The 20888-nt window shown below is 45.1% G+C and overlaps 1 protein-coding gene across 2 annotated transcripts in view; it reads right to left on the minus strand.

The window, feature by feature from the left end:
* Positions 1 to 9955: 9955 nt before the first annotated feature.
* The window catches only part of DDR2 (discoidin domain receptor tyrosine kinase 2), a 116568-nt gene continuing 105635 nt past the window's right edge, over positions 9956 to 20888 (minus strand). For both annotated transcript variants that reach the window (XM_053251152.1, XM_053251150.1), the window contains 5 exons: positions 16288 to 16415; positions 15015 to 15206; positions 14000 to 14234; positions 11764 to 11913; positions 9956 to 10342 (listed from right to left, as the gene is read on the minus strand). In XM_053251152.1, coding sequence (XP_053107127.1) covers positions 10208 to 10342; positions 11764 to 11913; positions 14000 to 14234; positions 15015 to 15206; positions 16288 to 16415 — 840 coding nt within the window. In that variant the 3' untranslated portion in view covers positions 9956 to 10207. The remainder of the gene's footprint in view (positions 10343 to 11763; positions 11914 to 13999; positions 14235 to 15014; positions 15207 to 16287; positions 16416 to 20888) is intronic.

A 20888-nucleotide genomic window follows, 5' to 3' on the forward strand; every position in this document is an offset into this window, starting at 1 on the left:
TGTGAAACAAGGGGCTGTTCTTCATTCCAGCTATTAGCAGTGGTCTCATTAATTTCCCTGGACTCTGCTGCCTGATCCTACTCATCTCCACCCAAGGAGCATCTCCTTTCTTTATTCCTTCCTGAATAGTGGGAGAAGCCAAACGAAGGCCCTGAATAGATAGTGACAGGACTGACCACCCATAACTTTCAGTACAAAGACAAGAAGATTTTTTTTGTTTTGTTTAAAGATTCTTATTTACAAATTGATCATTTTACAGAAATATATTTCATTGTGGCCTTACAGAGAATAAATAAAGAAACTATACATTAGTATTTAAGTCTCCATCTCAAAATACAGAGCTATTTTGAACAAGTACTAGAGATACACACTAAGATTAAACAGCCTGAAATGTATATTTACTAGGAATGGAAGGAATGCAGCTCTCCCAGGATCCTGCTGTAACAGAGGGACCAATTCATCTCAATGATACCTTAAAACATCTCAGAGACATGTGCTCTGCATTCCCGGGAATGGATGGAGTACAATTCAAAGACAAAGACTACAGTTACAAGTAGCAAGCCTAACATACAACATTTTCTGTTTTTTGGTTTTTACTGGGACCAGGATCCAAAGAACTGTGCAACTAGTTCGACACTCCCAATGGCCTTCAAGCTTATGTTTTTTAAACAGTAGCCCACCCCAATGCTACATGACAAACCACTTTCAGAAGCAGTTCATGATATGTCAGGAAGTGTGGATAGAACTTGACTTTTGTTTAGGATGTGTCCAAGGTGCATATTTTAGACTTTCTGTAAAACATTTCAGACGTTCATCTTCTTTTGCTAAAAGACCACCCAGTTGATGTTTTCATGTCTTCAGAAGCTGGAGCTTTAAGGAGGGACATGCATGTAATATCTACACAGCAAATGAGTTAAGTGGAGATGGCTTCTTCGGCCTTTGCTCTCTGGGCATATCTATAGTATTGGTTTTATGTCAGTTTAAGTGTCATCATTTCTCCCAACTAGGGGCAATATGCTAAATCATTGTAAACCGCTTAGAGAGCTTCCAGCTATAGAGCGTTAAGATGTCAACATGCTAATATTAAGAACAAATAAATCAAACATTGAAATTCACTTCCAAAACACATCCCCCCCCCCACCAGAAGTAGAACAATTGCAGCAGTAATTGGTTCATATGACACTTGTGCCTCATAATATCATTCTGGAAGGAAACACAAAACAGCATTAAAATGATTTTTTTTAATGCTAGGTTTTAATCTAAGGAGCCAATGAGCTGATTTTGTAAATGGTTTTTTGAAGGAACACAAGGAATTAAGAGTGATCTTCAAGGTCTTGGGTCTGCCTTACAGGAAGAAATATGGGCAAATATAGACAGATCTGAAGGCACTTTCTAGGGTTTTATGATCCAGAAGTGGATCAGGATTTAGTAGCATAACACATACTATCCAACATGTCACAAATGAAAATAAGAACATGCTTGTGTAGGAGGCATGGCATATAGTTCTAACTACAAGCATGCCAGAAATGGAACGCAAGTGATAAAGTACACATTGTGAGTGATAAAGTAGGTTGCAAGTGATAAAGTACACATTAGTCCAGATTACTAAAGGAAAGCCCATACATTCCAACATTTTGCAGGTAAAATCTTGTACAGTTCATTCTACTTTGGTAAAATGCCATTGCCGGCTACAAAAGGTGGGCTCCACAGGTCTGCAGCAGCTAGGCACTCCAGACGGCACATACTGCCTGGGGTGACACAGGCAGCTCAGGTCGTGTGACTGCCCTCACTGTGTCCTTGTGGCTTTATTTATATTGGCCAATCAACAAAAATATTCAAATTAAAATGGTAGGAACATAGGAATAAATTTAAGAATGGCACAGGTGACATGAATCTCATTAAACATTTTGTGTTCACTACAATTATAGGGATTTCAAAGTTATATAATTGTTGATAAGATGGGACAAAGATATACTAAAAATAAATATTCAAAAAATCTTAATATAGAAGGAAAGGAAATGGCTTTATTTAACAGTATATTTCCAAGAGGTTTGAATGACAAATTTGAGTTTAAGGCTTTAGCAGGTTTTAAAAATAAATAAATAAATAGTCTGGTGGAATTTAACCTTGAAGGCATTCATATTTGAAGACTGAGGATTGAATACCTAGTTGGACATAATGACTTTATCCATTCTGAAGTTTCCTTTGTGTACATGATGATTTGGGAGTTGTACTGCTTATGAAAATACAAGTTGATGAGGAAATCTGAAATGTGAAAAATAACACTGCACATTTTATGTCTTTTTCTGCTTGGCTATTGTCATCATATTTAATGTGTACACTTTGTATTTTTCATTCACACTTTTTGTACAATTAAATACTTAAATTGTTTTGTATGTTCTTTGTTTTCGGTTATTTGGTTTGGTTTTTCCCTTTGCTCCCCTCTTGTGCATTTGAATCCTGAAGAATGACAACTCTAGAAACTTATGTGAAAAAAACTGAACAAGTTATCTCCAGGAGCCAAAAATAGGGACAATGGAGAGATTCCAGGAAAAAGGGACTGTCCCTGGTAAATAGGATCAGCTGGAGCCTATGATCACACCCATCTAAGAGAGATCATTTGGATGTCATGAAGAAGGAAGGAGAGTTAGTCACACAAGCCATATAAAATTCCCCAAGTGTGTTTGAAGGATGCTATTTGATGCAACAGTTGTGATGTGTCTGGGTAACATTTGATTCTGTAATTTGAATATTGGCCCTTTTTTGCAATGATTTCAGTTCCATATCAACTCTTCTACCAACCCTGACAACTGAACCTCACATGAACTGAAAGGGACCCAGCAGTACTGCTGTTAACTATCTGGTCACAGGCACATAAGGGCAGCCATAGCGTGGTCAAGTGCCTGTATAATGCTACTCTACACTGACACCAGGTAAAATTATGACTGCCAAGAGTTGTGTTTCTTGCAGTGACAGAGAAGAACTTTAGGATTCTCTTTGTGTTAGAAAAGTTTATAATTCCCCTTTCCTACAGATACCTGTATATTGTACATAAATAGCCTCTTCTTCTTTTTACCCATATTTCTATGAATTCTATGTGCACATGGGTCTTTGGGATACAGAAAGCACCATGTAGCAAGGAACAGGTTTGAATTCTATTGAAGCTAAAGATGGGCTGGTTTGGGGTCCCTCCTGCCACCCCAATCGTTGAAGATGCCATTATTTGAACTATAATCATGAGTACCTAGTCACATTGTTTCAATGATTAAATGAGTTAGAAAATGGATCACTAATGCCTAATGGTTACCATAACCCCTTTTACTGCCAAACCAGCTATAACAGTAGAAATTATTTGTTCAGGTGTCTGATTCCATATAAAGCATAGATAGGTGCTTTCTAAGTTTGCCCTCAAAAGGAATGTGTGAGTAAGGCAATTCTCCCCTATATTACCTCCCCACACTCAGTCACCTAACTTCTATTTCCCTCCGCACCCCAGTCTAGCTCTGATATCAGAAGTGAGCTAGGCCAATGTGGTTTGTGGAAATTAATGAGTACATTCGACTACTGGGAGTGGGGAACTGGTATAGATATGCCTAAAGGAATAGCCGATAAGACACAAATGAATGCTTTTGAACCACACAGAAACAAGCCAATTGGTTGTGCAGACATCGAATCCTTTAAGCCAGACAGCTACGTCTTAGTAAGTAAATAAAGCACTGAAATACTTGAACCCCCATGCTCCAGTATATTAGGACAAAACAGTCTGGCTGGTGATGATCTCTTTTCTTGACCTTGGCCACTGATAAAAAGGGAGGGAGATAAGCCATGGAGACCCACAAGGCATGTTATCAAGTTCCTTGGAGGAGAGATTCTAAGAAAATGTCAAGAGAGAAAGAGGTATTCCATAAGCTTCTTGAAAAATCTGCTTGCACAGTGTGTGTTCAAAGAACTGGGCACTGAGTCCTCTGACTGTGTAGAAAGTGGAAGGATGGATAGATCCTTCTCTCAGCCCAGTCAAAACACAAACCCAGTTGGCCTTGGAACATCAACCAGCCTCTCTCTTATCAACTGACTACACTTGCCAAGAAGGCTGATCTTACACTATTCTTTTAGAGTTGTAATTTGCAGATAGTTTTAAGACCCATCGAGAAAACTTGAACTTTGTTCAAGACCCACTTCTTGGTGCCAAGCTTTGCTGCAGAAGCTACTCATCCATTCTTCTCTTATTATACTCCATTTTTTCTTGCAAGTTGTTGATGGCCTTCAGTCCATCTTTGCGAATTGTCCCTATAAGCAATAGGGCTGGCAGCCACAGCTCCACAGTCCTCTCCACAACAAGAAGAATAAGGAGCCAATGACTTTCAAACAGAAAACTATGAAGTCCCATAGTTAGAGAGAGAGAGAGAGAGAGAGAGAGAGAGAGAGAGAGAGAGAGAGAGAGAGAGTGTGTGTGTGTGTGTGTGTGTGTGTGTGTGTGTGTGTGTGTGTGTGTGAATGCTCACAGAGCAAACAAGCCACTTTGGTATCTGAAGAGAAATTCCAAATGGCAGTCCTTCTCCTGATAAATAGCATATGGTATAATCTACTAGGATTCTGTAAGGTACCAGAGGTCTTGAACAAATAACTCTGGCAGCAGGATCTAGGCACATCACCCTATGTGCCATCACAGCAGTATGCCAAAGAAGAACTTCTGCCCTGCTCTCAGCTGTGCTGCAGCACAACCACTGCTGATCACCAGAGGATGATACTGCTGTTACCATCTCATCAGGGGTCAGATGACACAAGAGGCCAATGGAGTTCAAATTCCATCCTATAAAGGTTCTTTCACGTGGCCTGGCTCTTCAGTATGAGCAGCCTGATACAGAGTGGGGATAAAACTAGACATGATGGGAACAATTATGTTTGCTGTTCACTTGTCGGCTCTGTTTGCATATAAAAGGTGTATACCAGTGAGGAGAGCTCAACTCTCTAGTCTTATCACCCCACACTATCATTGCCAGCACCCTTTCTCCCAATACCAAAAATGAGTCCAGATAGGGAGAAAGGTTTCTTGGGTAATGGGCGTAGAAGATAAGGAATAAGCGTTCAGCAATATTTGATGTAAAACATCAGAACTCCTCACCTCCCACTCTTTATGTGAATGGGGCAGACATAGCAGTAAACAAACATGGCTGCTCCATCATGTCTAACTTGGCCCACAGTTGCTGTCAGACTGCCTGCCTGCTTCCCAATTGCTCTCAAAATGTTCTCCTGCACAGGTCTCATTGAGACAACCAAGAGCTGCATAAAAACGCTAGCAGTCAAAATCTGCCTCCCACCCTGTTCATCCTCAGCTTTATCAAACTGCCTGACCGAGGTGACCACCTCACCGTCTCTCATGGCAGGGTCACCTCAGCCATACAAGAACTTCCCTCCCATCTATGCTTCCCCTAAAGCAACCCATTTCTTGCCACACACCTACTGCCTCACTCTTCTCTGGCCAAGCAACAGTGAAGAGCTGTCTCAAGCCCTTAGAGAGAATTTCTCATTTCACCCAAGCTTCCTAGCTTCCAGATCTTCTATAAAAATCTACAGAACAAACCTGCAACTGCATGCTGCTCCAATTTTTAAATTTTTGCTCTAGTAGCTGTCAGTCAAGCAAACATTCTGCAACTCACTCTCTCTGTTTAACAGTGAACACCCAATTCCACATACATTTCAGTTTTCATTGTTTGATTGTAAAGATCCTTCTGCTTAGTAAACAATTCCTAAAAGCATTATGCCTGCTTCTTCAGTAGATGGCCTTGCTACTGGACAATTCCAGGCAGCTATTCTACAGAAGCCAAAGGGTAGGCCTTTTCCCTTTCTCAAAACGGCTTTGATGCTCAAGCTTCTGTTGCTCAGGAGTGGCAGAGATGACTGAAGAATTGGGGATCTGATTTTGTGGAAGGCCTGGGGAGCAAGTGAAGTATCCTCACAAGTAGGGTTGCCAACTGTCCCTCATTACACAGGATGTCTCTCATTTCAAGGGTGAAATGTTGGTCCCTTTAGGGACAGCATATTCTGGCAATGAAATGTTGGCAATCCTAATCACAAGAGCCCTGATGGATCAAGACTGAAGATCTCGAGTTCAGCATACTGTTTCCAGCAACTAGCACTGCAGGCAGATGCAACAGTGTCTTGAGGCGGGCCGTGGCTGGAGGCAACACAAAGATCACCACCTTGCCCTTCCCGCTGGCCTTGCCTCTTTGATGCCCCTACCCCCACATCATTGCTCCATCCCTAGCTGCTAGACTCACCACCATTATTGCTCTCTCTCTCTCCTCCAGTGAACTTGTTTGCTTTGTCTCCTCCATTTTGGGAGCACACAAAGCACACAAGTTTGTTGCTAGAGAGGAGGAAGGGTGGGGGCTGCTGGCATGCCTGCTGCCTGCCTCTGACCCGTGTCACTGTTTGCTAGCAGACAGCAGGCATCCAGCACTGGCAGTCTCTCTCCCCCTCCCCCTCCAGCAACAAACTTGTCTGCAGTCTCTGTGCTCCTGAAATGGAGGAGACAAAGCAGATAAGTTTGCTAGAGGAGAGAAGGTGGGATGAGCAAGAGAGAGGGCAGCTTTATCCATTGCCAAGAGAGAGGGCAGCATTATCACTTTCCAGACTAGCTGCTCAACAGCAGCAAAATGCTTCCGTTCAGGCAAGTCGCATTGAAAACATAAACAGCAGGGGGAGCAGTCTCGCAGCAATTAACAACCCCCAAAGACAGCAACTTCCTTACGCTGGATATACAGTGTCCTAGCTCTATATCGCAGCAATTAAATTTGAGACAAGGCATTGGCAATGTGAACGGCACCCTGCTGTCCACGTAGGGACTGCGGCGTCACAACGCAGGAAGTGTGAAAGGACACTTCCGAGATCCGACATGACCCTGTTGCAGGTTCTAATCTGGAAAGCGCCCAGAGAAAGCGCCCAGCGCTGGAGAACAGTGCTGTATGCCACTGAGAAGGATAGGCAGTAATCAGTGCTGGGCTTCCAGTGAGTTGGGAAGCCGAGAGTGGGACCAGCAATGGGGGAGGAGTGGGCAGAGCAGCAGCAGTGAAGATGAAGTAGGGGAAGTTGAAGCAGGTAGTGAGGCAAGACCCTCACACTCACCACTCCGTGGTGCAATTGCCACCTGAGGCTGTTCTCACTTCGAGGAGCTGCCTCTGGCCAGATGCTTTCAGGAAGCCCACTTGAAGCAGAGCATGCAGATATAAGCCCTCCTGCATTATTCCCTTCTTACCCACCCAGCCACCACCAGACAACTGCTACTCAGAGAAATACTGTCCCTGAATCCAAAGATTATTTTTAGCTATCATAATTAATAACTACTGATCAGTTTTTGCCTGAATCTAAGCGATGACCCTCGCCACATCTCATGGCAGTGAATTCCATTAGTGAAAATTATGCACAGTATACAGTAGTCCTGAAACTGATGGTCAGTTTCCCTGGGTCACGCACACCCACACACTCCCTTGGTACTAGCATTATGAGAGAGGAAGGGCACTTTCTCTCTGTCTGCTTCCTCCATGCTAGGCATAATTTAATAAATACTGTTTCCTTGTAACAATCTTCTTTTCTGAACTAAAAAACCCCAATGTCTTTCTTCATAGGAGAGATTCTTCAACCTCTTGATCATTTTGTTTGCCCTTTTCTGCACTTTGAGAATGGTATAAGGCAATTTAACTCTCCAGGAACACTGGGAGGAGACCCAAGTGGGATGGGTTGGGATCAGCACCAGGCTCAGGAGATCAGCACCAGGCTCAGGAATTCCAGTGCATTTGGGAGAGGGATAATTTAAGATATCAGAAGGCACAAACAAAGATGTGCAGTATCTAAAATGCATGTATTTAAGATACGTATTTCCATACTTTTGTATTTTGTATTTAAAATATTTTCCAGAAAACTATTTTGTATCTAAAATACATTTGCTAGGTATTTTGTATTTTTACAATACATTACCAAATACATCTCAGCCAATAATTGCTTTGCTTTCTTGCTTTGGGAGCTGCCTTTTTATTGAAAGCAGACAGACCATTGGCTTCCAAGCATCATCATCATCATCATCATCATCGTGTGTGTGTGTGTGTGTGTGTGTGTGTTCTGTTCCTCCCTCTCTGCCCCCTGAAGTTTGAATAGTTTTACTCTGCTGCTGACTTGTCAGCCAGCCAAGTCTGAAAATCAAAGGTGAGGAAAGAGAGCAACTGTCCCTGTGAGTAAAATGGGAAATGAGTGGTGGGGGTAGCATGTGTGTCTATGGGGGTGGGGCAAGAGGGAACAGGCCCCCCCCCCACACACAAGATTTTGGAGGCAAGAGAACTCCCTGGCTCATGGCTCACTTGCTTTTAAAGTTTCTCTGTCCCTCTAGCTGCAGCTAGGAACCTGACCTGACCTGAAGGGCTAAAGTTCTTCTGGTCCAGTCTTTGTAATTTTTCAACTTGCCTAAGGTGTAGGCAGATTGTTTTGCAGAGTAGTTTACAAATATCTCCCTGTCTGTGTCCCCTGTTATTATGTGAAACAAAGCATCAGCATACTCTGTGTCTGAAATTTATCTATCTTTAGAGAGCTTTGTGTTCAGATTGCTGGAGGGCATACAGAGTGCTTAGCTGGCTTTCCAGGTTACCTGGCTGTGGTAGGAGTGGGACACATTGAGGCGATTATCACAGATTGCTGAGAATGGATGTGGAGGGTGTGTGGGGGGGGAGGAGGTTGATTTTAACTCGCCTTCCCCACCAGATGACCAAGCCTTCAGGTCTTTGGCATGCCTCCCATGCACCCAGATGAGCAGCACTCCATGGGGGAGCACAGTGCGATATGCGGCCAGAGCTCATTGTTCTGGTCCCTATGTATCCCACAATGCACTGTGCATGGTACATTGGGGGATTCCCCCATCTCTGTGTCTCCTCAGGTTGTACACAGCCAAATAATTTGATTGTTTTAAATCTGGAAATACTCCAGGTTTTGCAGGACAAAACCAAGCACATTAGTATGTTGGGTGGGTATCCTATTGTCTGACAGCTATTTTTAAAAGATATAATACAAGTCTAACATCAAATGGTCCCGTAGAACAGTTATTTCCTTTGCTGGGATGATTCACAATCCCAGAAGGCACAACTTTGGGGGATTTAATCTTTGAAAAATTGGTATTACTTAAAGGAAATGGAAACAAGTTCGGAAAAGTAACAAACATCTCATCTTTCCTTTTTTCAGGCATTGTATTTTGTATTTTAAGATGTATTTTAAAATACTATTTTGTATTTTTATTGGTTGCTTACCAATTATTTTGTATGTAAAATACATTTGTTCAGGTATTTTGTATCTAAAATACTTCTTAGAAGTATTTCATCTATCTCTGGGTACAAACAGCGCTGTGTGTACTTCACTCTAAAAAGAAAAAAAAGTCTGCACACAAGTAATCCAAATTTGGAAAAAAATAAAGCTCAACTCCATGTCCTGTGTTGAATGTGCACATGCTTTTCTTATTTTGCTTAATTTGTTCTGGGTTTGCTAGTCATGTGGAGTTACACAGGGCACTGGAGCCCTATTCCAACCACTTCAAATTTATTCCAGCCACTCCTCTGGCTTCTTAGATTTCAGCAAGCTTATCCACACAGTCAAGCATATCAAATGCAGCAATAAGGACTAGAAATGTGTTCTTTTCCCCCTAAATCAAAACTGAGATTCTCAAGAAGCTAAATTCTGCAACCGATACCACACTATACACTTTTCCAGTACTTTCACAGAATTGCAGCACACAGACAGCCCAGGGCATAAAGTACTTGCTAGGTACTTCAGAACTTTCTTGTTGTGTATGCCTATTTCCACATCAGTTCCATGCTCAGGATACATCTGAAGTGCTTGTGCATGGAAAAAAGTATATCTCATGTTTTCCTCCTCCCTTCCGCGGACCAAATCCATTCATAAACCAGAACCTACAACACTGACAAGATAAATAACTTGTTTCATTCTTTGCCAGTCCAAAGCACAGCACCTTAATGAGGTTGTATGGCAGGCCTCCTCAGATCCCAGCTTCTTTCCTTCCTCTCCTTTCCTTTGGGGGCTGATTAAAGTCCCAGCTCTGCAACTGAAGGCAATGGTGAATCCAGGTGAAGAGGCGTCAGTTTTAAGTGTAGGTTTTAGAGGGCAGGTGGGATGGGATGGTCCAGAGAACTTGGGATACAAAGGTAAGGCATCACTACGAAGTGGTTGCTTCTTGGAGGAGGCAATGGATTTCCTGGAAGGAGGGACGGTCTTTGGTGTCTCGTCTCCAGCAGCTGAGCATTAGCTTATACACGGGATCGGGGCAAAATGCCGGCTGAGGAAGGTATGTCTTAAATAGAACAACAACAACAAAAAGGGGGGGGGTGAGGAGACAGATGTTGAAGAAATTCCTTCTCAAAAAGAATCGAAAGCAGACAAAATTGATGAGTTAGTTTTTGGTCTGGAATTGCAGCATCTGACATATTAAATTTACTATTTAGAATATTTACATCATACTACTACTACTGGTACTACTACTGCTGCTGCTCCTGCTGCTGCTACTGCTACTATTACTATTTACATACTACTTTTCAACAAAAGTTTCCAAAGCAGTTTACATGGAAAAATAATATATAAGATGGTTTCCTCTCCTACAGTCTAAAAAGAAATGCAAGGTAGGCAGCAGCAGCAGCAGCAGCAGCAGTAGCCACTGGAGGGAAAATCACCACTTCAAAAAGGTGCCCTTTTGCTCAGTTAGCAGGAGTACATACTGCTTTTCAACAAAAAAAATTCTCAAAGCAGTGTAAATAGTAAAATGAAAGTTTCCCTGGAAAAAGGAATGTTTCCTTGGAATGTAAAAGGAACGTTTCCCTGTCTGAAAAGGGATCTGAAAAGCAGCACAATCTTAACAGCATTACAAGAGAGACCCCAGCAGCAGCCACTGGAGGGAAACTAGGTAGGATGAATAGAGATGAATTTCTCCCTGCAATAAGAGAGCCAACACTTTTACAGGTGCCTTTCTGCCTAGCTAGTAGGAATTACTATTAGTCAGGCTCTGCAACCATTTCTGCTCCGCCCACCACCGCCGTGCCACCGCCACAGGAGGTGGGGAGGCCTGATCGCCTTACCCCCACCCCCTCCCCTTCGGCCATGCACATGGGCGGCTGGAATATCAGGGAGGAGGGCTCGCGGCCGTGGTGCTGGGGCTCATGGCAGGAGCACCCAAGGTTCAGGACCATGACGTGGAGGAAGGCGTCTTTAATTCTCTGCCCTGGTCATGGTCTCAAATAAGTTCTTCTTCTTCCTCCTGCTTCCTGCCGCCACCCCCGACCCCCCCCCCCCACCCCAGGGAAGCTCCTGCGGGACAGGGAAGTACCAAGGGGAAACACAGGATGGCTACTAATGTGAATGTCTCTTGTACAAATACCATTGAAATGAATGGGAGTTGGGCAAAAGAAATGATTATGATGTTTCAACTTAAGACACAGTTTTCAGGAACCAATTATATAAGTCTGAGGACTGCCTGTATATTGACTAAATCTTGTTACATTAGGCTTCTAATGCCTGTTACATCAAAGCACTAGAAGCCTTTGGGGCTATTCTCACGATTGGGAAAAATCGGACTAGGAAAGCCTTAGCCTAGGAAATCCCAGCTTAGCCCGCTCTCCCCGCAGCTTTGCAAAAAGCGGGTCTCACGGATCATGAGACCCGCCTCTTTGTATTTTTCCATGAACCTGTCAAAATCTCTCTTTGTTGCTTCCATTTTCATACCTGTCTTCCCTGATCCCTAAAGAATTCTCCGGTGTTCTCAATTACTTGTTCATCTGACAGCTGGGAATACGGCTGTTCATGGCAAAAGGTGAAGGTTTCCCAGAGGGTCACACCGAATGCCCACACATCACTTGCTGTGGTGAATTTCCCCTAGATGGAGAAAGGAGCAATTCAGAGACAAAGAGCAATTCAGAAACATTTATGTAGAACCACCCAGGGAATACAGTCTCCCAAAGTGTAATAGCTCCCTAGGAGAAGAATCTGTAGCAATGATAGAAAGAAGGAACATGTGTTCATAACAGTGGAATGACAGTTCCATGTGTTCTTCAGACTGAGGTAGCGGTCACTTTTATTCATCTTTCAGTCCCTCATTGGTGGAAAAGCTCAGCTGGAATTGGTTCAGACACTTTGCTCTTGAGAATCCAGGTCATCTCCAGACTGAGCACTCCCTTCCTATTGTCACTATCTATCCTAGAGTTTGCTATCAGGTGAAACCCTTGACAGGCCATCTTCAAGATCTAGACCTTGCTCAATTAGTTAAGAACATAAGAACTTTCCTGCTGTCTCAGACCAAAGGTCTATGGCATCCTGTGACGAGAAAGCCCCGTGTGCCTGGAAGTTCACAAGCAGAGCATGAAGGCAACGGGTCACCTCTAGTCAGAGGCAGAGCCACCATTGAGTGGATGGGTTCAAAGAACCCAGGCTGCCACCCCTCAAGGGTCAGGCCTCGTGCCCCAAACATGCCCCCTGTGTTTGATGTCAGATGTAGGGGCCGTTATTTAGCTCCCAAATGGGGCCGCGTGGCCATGTTTTTGAGCCAAATCGGCCCGTGCTGCATTCACAGCGTAGCCGGAACAACTCTCCCGGCCTTTTAAAGGCAGGGAGAGCTGCTCCTGGCCATGCTGCAAAGGCAGCACTGGACACTTTAGCCTGTGGGAGATAGATCGGCCAGCGCTGCCTTTGCAGCGTGGCCGGAGTGGCTCTCCCTGCCTTTAAAAGGCAGGGAGAGTCACTCCGGCCGCACTGTGAATGCCCCGTTTGGGAGCAAAACCACGCCCCCATGTCTGACGTCAGATCCGGGGGCATGGCTAAACGCTCCCTGCATCTGACGTCAGATGCAGGGAGCGGGGCTAGTGGGGCGGCGGCGGCAGAACCCAGGCCGTTGCCGGCCTCCCTCTGCTCCTGCCTCTAGTGTTTGTCCCTGACACCAGGGAAGGCTACTGGGGGCAGTATATCTTCTAAGGAGAGGCCTTCCTCCTTTTTCTTCAGAACTGGTGTCTTATTCATGCAGACACTTACGCAAATTAAATAACCTGAGTTTTATTTAATAGATCGATAGCTCTGATATAGAGAAGCCAGTTTTTGGATTCCATTGCTCTAGTTACTCCTTAACACCATTAGATCATCCTGTCAAGGTAGTTAAAGCATAGTCCAAGGTTGGAGTGTTTCCTCCCTTAACTTACAGTGCATGCCAACAGGCAAAATGGATACTGATCTATGGTAGTGAATGTTAATATAGAGCCAGGGAGTTGTGGCAAGACTGCACTGAAAGTTGACCCAAAATTGTCAAAGTAATGCTTTCAGTTGGAGGGGAGATTTTCTTCCCCAGTCCCCCTGAATTGTGAGACTGTTCACTTCTGTTTAATTCTGTTTGCTGCCATTGTTTTTCCCCATCTGCTGCTTTGTCAGTTTCCCCCCACTTCCTATTATGGTGTCTTGATTAGTCACATGAGCAATCCCAGACACTTTTGGATCATATAATTAATAGGATGATTTCACAACACTACATAGCCAATCAGATTTGGCTACATGACAGCGTCACTGAGGGAAAATGGCAATGCTTTCTCAATAGTTTAACACTTTCAATGCCTCTGAGGGCAACCCCAGAAAAATCACAAACAGGTACATTCAATGTGCCCAAAGTGGTGTCCCTCTCTTTTTTCAGCTCAGTCTTAAATTTGCTGTAGATCAGTACAAAGGTGTTAGCTTTTGTAATGGTAACGTTTCTGGGTTCAGTTGGCTTTGAATACATGCCCACATACAGGAATTCTGCTTTGGCCTCAGTAGTCCCAATCAGTGTTCCCTCTAACAGAGATCCCCATATGTTGTTGACTACAACTCCCATAATCCCTAGCCAAAGGCCATTGCAGCTGGGGAGTTGTAGTGAACAACATCTGGGAATTCCTGTTAGAGAGAACACTGGTCCCAATAGGAAGAGATGGGGCAAGAGACTTACCAAGAGGATGCTCTCCCACGACATCCAGCGAATGGGGAGCACTGCCCGGCCCTGGATCCTGTAGTAGTCTCCGCTATAGAGGTTCCGGCTCATGCCGAAGTCAGCTATCTTGATAGTGTAATTTTTCCCCACCAGGCAGTTGCGTGTAGCCAAGTCTCGGTGGACAAAATTTAGAAAGGAGAGATACTTCATGCCAGAAGCTATCTGTGTGGCCATGAATTTCAGGTCGGCATAACTGTAGAGACAAGAAGCACCTGAGCTGGAGGGAAGCTCATGGCTTGGGGCCAGTGTGTGTGATCAGAGAGCTTGCCCCTTCCTGGTCGGGGCTGAGAGCAGCATACAACAGCCAATCATTTACAGTACCAGATGGATTCACATTTCTTTACGGAAAGACATGGCAGGAGCAGTGAAAGCAATCACAGTTCTGATTATATACGATAAGCTGTCTGAAGGGAAATTAATGTGTGGTGTATAGGTGGGCAAGTACATGGATGACCTTGCCCTGAGACCACTGGATGAACTAGATTATTCTTTGGTTAACTTTCCCATCAGTTATTTGAAGTCTCCAAGGTGGTATCTCTCCTTCTCTGTCCTTACTGTCAAGACCATGGTCTTGCTCCATCTAGTCTTTTCTTTCTGCCCTTATGATATATCCCAGCCTATGATCTTAATTTCATCAGTTCTACCACCCCAGACCACCTGAAGGTCAGCATGTTGTTGACCATGGTGTTGCTGATGTCTCGCCAACATGCACAGGCTGCTGGGTGCAGCAGGAAATACTGTGGGGCTGTGGAGGAGTAGGTAAGGGCCTGTTTTTTTGGTGCTTAACGGTCCTGCTCCCTGCCCTGCTGAAACGTGTCAATCCCTAATTTTCAGACCTTTTGTGCTGGACTGTATCACACTCCAAGCCCAGACGATCAGGAGACTAGAATATGGAACCGTTACCATGTGAAGTGGTTCTCTACACAGAGAAAGTAATTGATAAACTGCCATTTACAGAACACTTATTGGCTACCTGACTGAAGGGATGGAGGTCTCCGATGAGCTGTGGGGCTCCTGACGGGATAGAAACTGGTTGAGGTCACCATTTTCCATATACTCCGTAATCATGCAGAGAGGATCATCCGTGATGCAGACAGCCAATAGCCGGATGATATTGGGGTCCTTCAACCTGGACATGATCTTAATCTCCTTGAGGAAGTCATTCCTTCCAGAAACAAAAAGTTATACGGGGTGGAACCAGTATTCTTGCTATTCCAGAAGTGCATCCTTTTATCATTCACACAGCCCTCTTAAAATCAGAATCTTTATAGTGCATATCCTCCACCTCTGCAAAGTCCTGCAGAGACAGGCATATAATGAGCTTCCCCTGCTTGGTTAGCTGGCTTACAGGGCTTCCATCCCAGGTGCCACAATGAAAACACCAAATACTCCTGGGACAGGGAAGAAAGATGTAGCCTTTTAATTGAGAAGAGAGATGGTTTGAAAGTGATGTCATGGTCCTCAAACACACATGTATGTTTCTGTCATAGGGCAAGCTCTGGAAAAGGATGTTTCTGCAGGTTTTCAGTATAGTTCAGCTTAAGCCAGGGACAGTTGATTGTGGTGGCTACCTACTGGGGGCTTTCCAGATTACACCCTATAACAGTGTCACTACATGTCCATTAAGTGTGCTTCCTTACTGCCTGTGTTTCAACATTGCAATCTCTGCGCTCTCAGCAAGGTGCCATCCACATCTGCGATGCCTTCTTTCGGGTTTTATCTTTGCATTACAGTACTACAACGTTGTAAAAAAATAGCTGTATTTTCCCATTGTAGGAGGTTTGCGCAAGCTAAAAAAGACTACTCCCCCTAATGGTGGCTTTGCGCAACACACCTTAATTTACAGTTTCAAGATGTTCCTGCCAAGCCGAAATAAACTACCACTGAACAGTGTGTAATCTGGAAAGAGCCCTGGCTAGAGCTTGTGCAATCACCTATATACTTAATTGGAGTAATTTTGCAACCATTTAAAATAGGAGTTGTGAATATCTTTTGGGGAAAGTGAAGAATTAGCACAAATATCCAAAGTGGCATCCATGCTACTGAAGAAGAAGAAGAAGAATGAAATGAAATGCAGACTGTATGTCTAAAGCATAAAGGCAATGGCAAGGCTGAAGGTTGATCCAGCATTCTACTTGCTGGTGTGTATGTGTGCAGGACAGGCTGAGGGTTCACGTTGTGGGTAAAGGAGCTTATAGTGGGACCACTTTTAAGAAAGCAAGATCTATTTTCTCTCTCACAAGCACCTGGCATTCTTGTTGGCATCGGCTCGCAGCATTTTCACAGCCACTAGGACAGGCTGACCAGTGTTGACATCCAGAACAAAATCCTTGTCCACAAATTTCTCCATCCCCTCCACTTCACACAGATGGACCTAAAAGGGAGGCAACAGCAACATGGATTAGGCAGGTAACTCTGAGCCAAAATGACACCTCTCCCAATCTCGTCCCACTCCCCTCCCTACTTTCCTACTCTGTTTAGAGAGTGCATTCAATATGCAGCCAATGTCAGGGCCAGCACTGCTTGTGAATTTTCTGCACAGACAGATATTTAGGTCATGAGATTCCGTTGTCTCTCCTCCAGAATTCTTGTGTCCACGATGGAAAGCATCACAGACACAACAATATTACATCCAACAATATTAAACAGAAAGAGGCCTCACAAACACCCAGAAGAACCAGAGCTATATCAAGCCTAAAACTCTTTGATAAACATCTTCAAAAACTTCTGAGGTGTGAATTCTCATTCTATCATAGCAAATGAGATTTTTTTCAATTAGACAACTCTCATGACCCCACTTTCACTTTTTCACACTCTCATTTACTATGAATATGAGGAAGTAATCAATTTAGCACACTTCACCTTATGAAGACAAACCTCAGAAATTCACCAAAATTCACCCCTCTTCCCAGTCACTCTGAAATTGGGGACGGGTGGTAGCCTCCACCCATTAGGCACTATCTACCAGCCCACCCCACTCCTTTGGGGCAGATCCACTTTCTGCCCCCAATCTGCCCCCAAGTCACCAAAACTTCAAATATTCCCAAAAAATCAGCCCTCTGCCCAATCCCCCTGAAATTGGGGTGGTAGCCTCCACCCATTAGACACTACCAACACACCCCACTATTCTGCCCCAGGCCCCACTTTCTGCCCCAATCTGCCCAGATCTGCCCCAAAGACATGAAAACTTCAGAAATTCCCCCAAAATCACCCCTTTGCCCAATCCCCCTGAAATTGGGGTGGTAGCCTGCACCCATTAGGCACTACCACCCCACCCCATTCCTTTTGCCCAGATCCCATGCTATGCCCCTGAACTGCCCCAAAGTCACTAAAACTTCAAAAATTCCCCAAAAATCAGCCCTTTGCCCAATTCCCCTGAAATTGGGGTGGTAGACTCCACCCATTGGGCACTACCACCCCACCCCAAAATTTTGCCCCTGGGCCCATTTTTTACCCCCTGAATCGATTCAGATTCAGATTAAATCCGAATCGAATCAAGGGTGATTCGGGTGGCCCATATTCGGGCACAAAACAGAACAAGGGTGATTCGGTTCGGGTCCCGAACCGAATCACTGAATTCCCAAATTGCACACCCCTAATGTGAACCCGAGAGCAGGTGGGCGGGTGTGGGTGTGTGTATACGTGTAAAGGGAGTGGGGAAAGATAGAGGCAAATGTGTATGTGTTGCAGTCAGAAAATGAAAACATGATTTTAAAAAAAAGAGCCTGATGGTGGGGCACGTGGAATCCCCTGGAGACGCAGCCTCCACTTATGGCTGCGCCTGGAGCTGAGACAGTCCTTGGCTGGGCGGTTTCCCTGAATAAATGGCCCCCTTTGACCTGCCTTTCGTGGCCCTGGCAACTGAGTTCCACCTTCCATGACTGCTTCTACGCGGGAAGAGCAGAATGCATGGAACAACTTTCTCCTCCTCCGTTAGAGCCAGGCACTGGGGAGAGTTGCCTGGAGGCACAAAGGCAGCCTCCTCGGGAGGAGGTCCCAGGGGATCTTCCTCCAGGGGTTGGACCTATGGTCAGGCTGCTGAAGATGAAGCAGTGTTGGCTTGTTTGTTGTCCTCGCGTTCTTCCCTCTCCCTCGTTTCCAGTCCCAATCTGAGCAAGTGAGACGCTACGCACTTTGGAATCCCGCCTCCCCATTTCCTTTTGGCCCCTTCTCCCAGCCCGATTCTGCCTTGCGCACGGCACCCTGTGCCTGCTGCCTCCCTGGATCACAAGTTGCATGCTGTTTTTGTGGGGAACCTGGTTGGTGCTAGACGTGTTTCTTCTGCACCCCCCCATTCTCATTTGCTCTAAGGAAAGGAGAGTGCTGAGAGAGCTCTGATAGGTTCTGGAGGGGTGTAGGCAGGCTCATGTTGGAGTAGACACAGTACTCCTGAGCTTTGGGACGGGGGGCGGGGAGAAGCATCAGCATAGCGTGGAATGGAAAAACCGAAAACAGCCACACCAAGGAGGAGGGCTGCTCCGTGGTATTAGCAAGCACAAACAACCCCCATCTGCATAGCAATTAGGAACTCTCTTCCTCTCCCACTCACTCTGTGTCCCTCGTGGGGTAGCGAAGGAGGAGGAGGAAGAGGGGCGGAGACAGAGGCGTATCTACGGAAAATAGCGCCTATGGCAAGCACTGAAATTGCGCCCCTGTCCGAGCACAAAAGCAACGTGCCTCAGAGTAATTTGGCTTTATTGGTGGGACAGAAGGGTTAAGTGCCTGTTTCCATAACTTGCAAATGGGTGGGGCATCTAATATAGAAGGGGAAAACATTAATTCCATCTTACCTTGAACTTGTACCCATTGCTCCCATTATGCCTGAAGGTTTCAGGAATTCTTTAAAGAGATTTGTATTTGGAACATTGTCCCTCTCCATTAAAAAGGTTTTCAAAAAAGGCAGATCTATTCCAATGACTTAGTTGTCAGCTTAAATTTAAAGGGGGGGAGCGGGGAAGAGAACATGATCCTCTAAGAGAAAATTATGCAGGGATTCTAGAAGATGCAAGAAGAGAAATGCCTGCCTGAAATGACTCTGAAGAGCTTGCTCAGGCTCTTTGGAGCTTGAGGCCACGCCCCCTTTGACATCACATGCAAAGGGGACATGGCCTCAAGCTCTGAAGAACCTGAGCAGGCTCTTCGGAGTCATTTCAGGCAGGGCATCCTGCCTGAAAGCATCTATTTTTCCTTTCTCTCCCTCTCTGGAGGAAGAGAAAGGGGAATAGACACTTTCAGGCAGTAAATGCTGCCTGAAATAAGCAGCAAGTGCTTGCTGTGGGGGGGGGGCGCTACTCCAGATCGCAGTTGGGGGTGGGGCATGGCAGGCACTTTGTGCCCTCTCTGCAATGGCGCCCAGGGCACGTGCCCTGCCTGCCCTGCCCTCGTTACGCCTATGGGCGGAGATGGTTGAAGGAGGTGGGGGTCGCCTTCTCCAAATCAGGGGGTTGCTCCATGAAGCAACCATGTCCGTGAAGCAGTTGAGCTCCCTCCTCCTCCACTCTGAGGAGGCGATGCACATGGAGACATCCCAAGCAAGAGAGACAAGAGATGAGCTTCCAACCCTTTCTCCTTCCAAAGCTCTGGTTCTTTTGCTTACTTTTAACAGTCGTGGTAGTTCTGAAGGCAGGGGAGCTGGGAGTGGCACTGACTATTGGGTAGGGACTGAACTAGGGGGAATCCGTGCTCAAATTATTTAATTTAAATAAATAAATAAATAAATAAATAAATGATAATTAATTATTGTTAATTTTAAGCTGCAAACTTAAGTAAGCCTCAAGTGCATTGGATTTAGTGAGTTTATTGGAGCCCAACTGTACAGGATCAGTTTCCAATTGTTCTGTAATAACTTCTTATAAATGGAGATTAAAAATATAGTTGTAAAAACAAACCTATAAAGCAGCTCAGAGAGATAAGCCCCTGCTCATTATTCATGCGGATCAATCGGGTTTGCTTGAGAGGTAACAGACAACTTGATCCCATTTCCCCCACCTTGTGAAATGCTGGCCATAATCCATTTATATATTCTGTGCTCCTGTATTCATGTGCTCCTGTATTCTAGAAAACCACAGGTCTCTGTGGGCTCCAGGAGTTGAAATCGACTTGATGGCACACTTTACCTTTACCTTGAGAAACATTAAGCTTTTAATTGGTTTGCTTATCTCCAAGAGGAAGATTGTAACCTCTAGGTAGCGTTACCTCTTTCCCTCACCAGATGTAAAATTTACAAATCATCCCCTATATACAAACCAGTCAGCTAAAGGAGAGAGTTAGGGTGAGGAGAGGGACACTTGAGGTTGCTTTTTCCAACATGTTACTTTGGTGTTAGTTTAGCTTTGTTGTTAGCTGAGACCAGGCTGCATGGCTCCTGGGCACATGCAGACTTCACAATACACGCTTTTGTTTTCTGAACTGCAAGTTAAGATCTAAGAGCCACCTAGGCAGTGGGATACAGCAGTAACAAGGGTGTTGGGCTTGTCACAGAGGAGGTGTTCAGAAGATCTAATGAATTTAGAATGGGGACATGATTTCCTAGTTTGGGAAACACTGATCCAGTGTGAAGGTCTGGACTTGGGTTGGCCACATCTCAATCTGTATATATAATTCTCCTGGGTGTGTCTTGGAATGTGCGTCCTGGCACCCAGCTGATTGGCTGGGTGGTGGTCACGCCTGATTGGCTAAGGTGTACCCAGGAAAATTGGTTGCCGTGACAGCGGCAGGCCTGGCCACAGAGACCAGTGGTGGTGGCGGGCCTGGCTGCGGAGACAAGCGGCAGCGGCGGGCCTGGCCCGGCCACGGAGGCAAAGCCCAGGTGGGAGGAAAGAAAGTGGGGGGGCAGAAGTGGCGGTGG

The sequence above is a fragment of the Hemicordylus capensis genome, chromosome 4, assembly GCF_027244095.1.
Source record: "Hemicordylus capensis ecotype Gifberg chromosome 4, rHemCap1.1.pri, whole genome shotgun sequence".
NCBI classification, from domain to species: Eukaryota; Metazoa; Chordata; class Lepidosauria; order Squamata; family Cordylidae; genus Hemicordylus; species Hemicordylus capensis.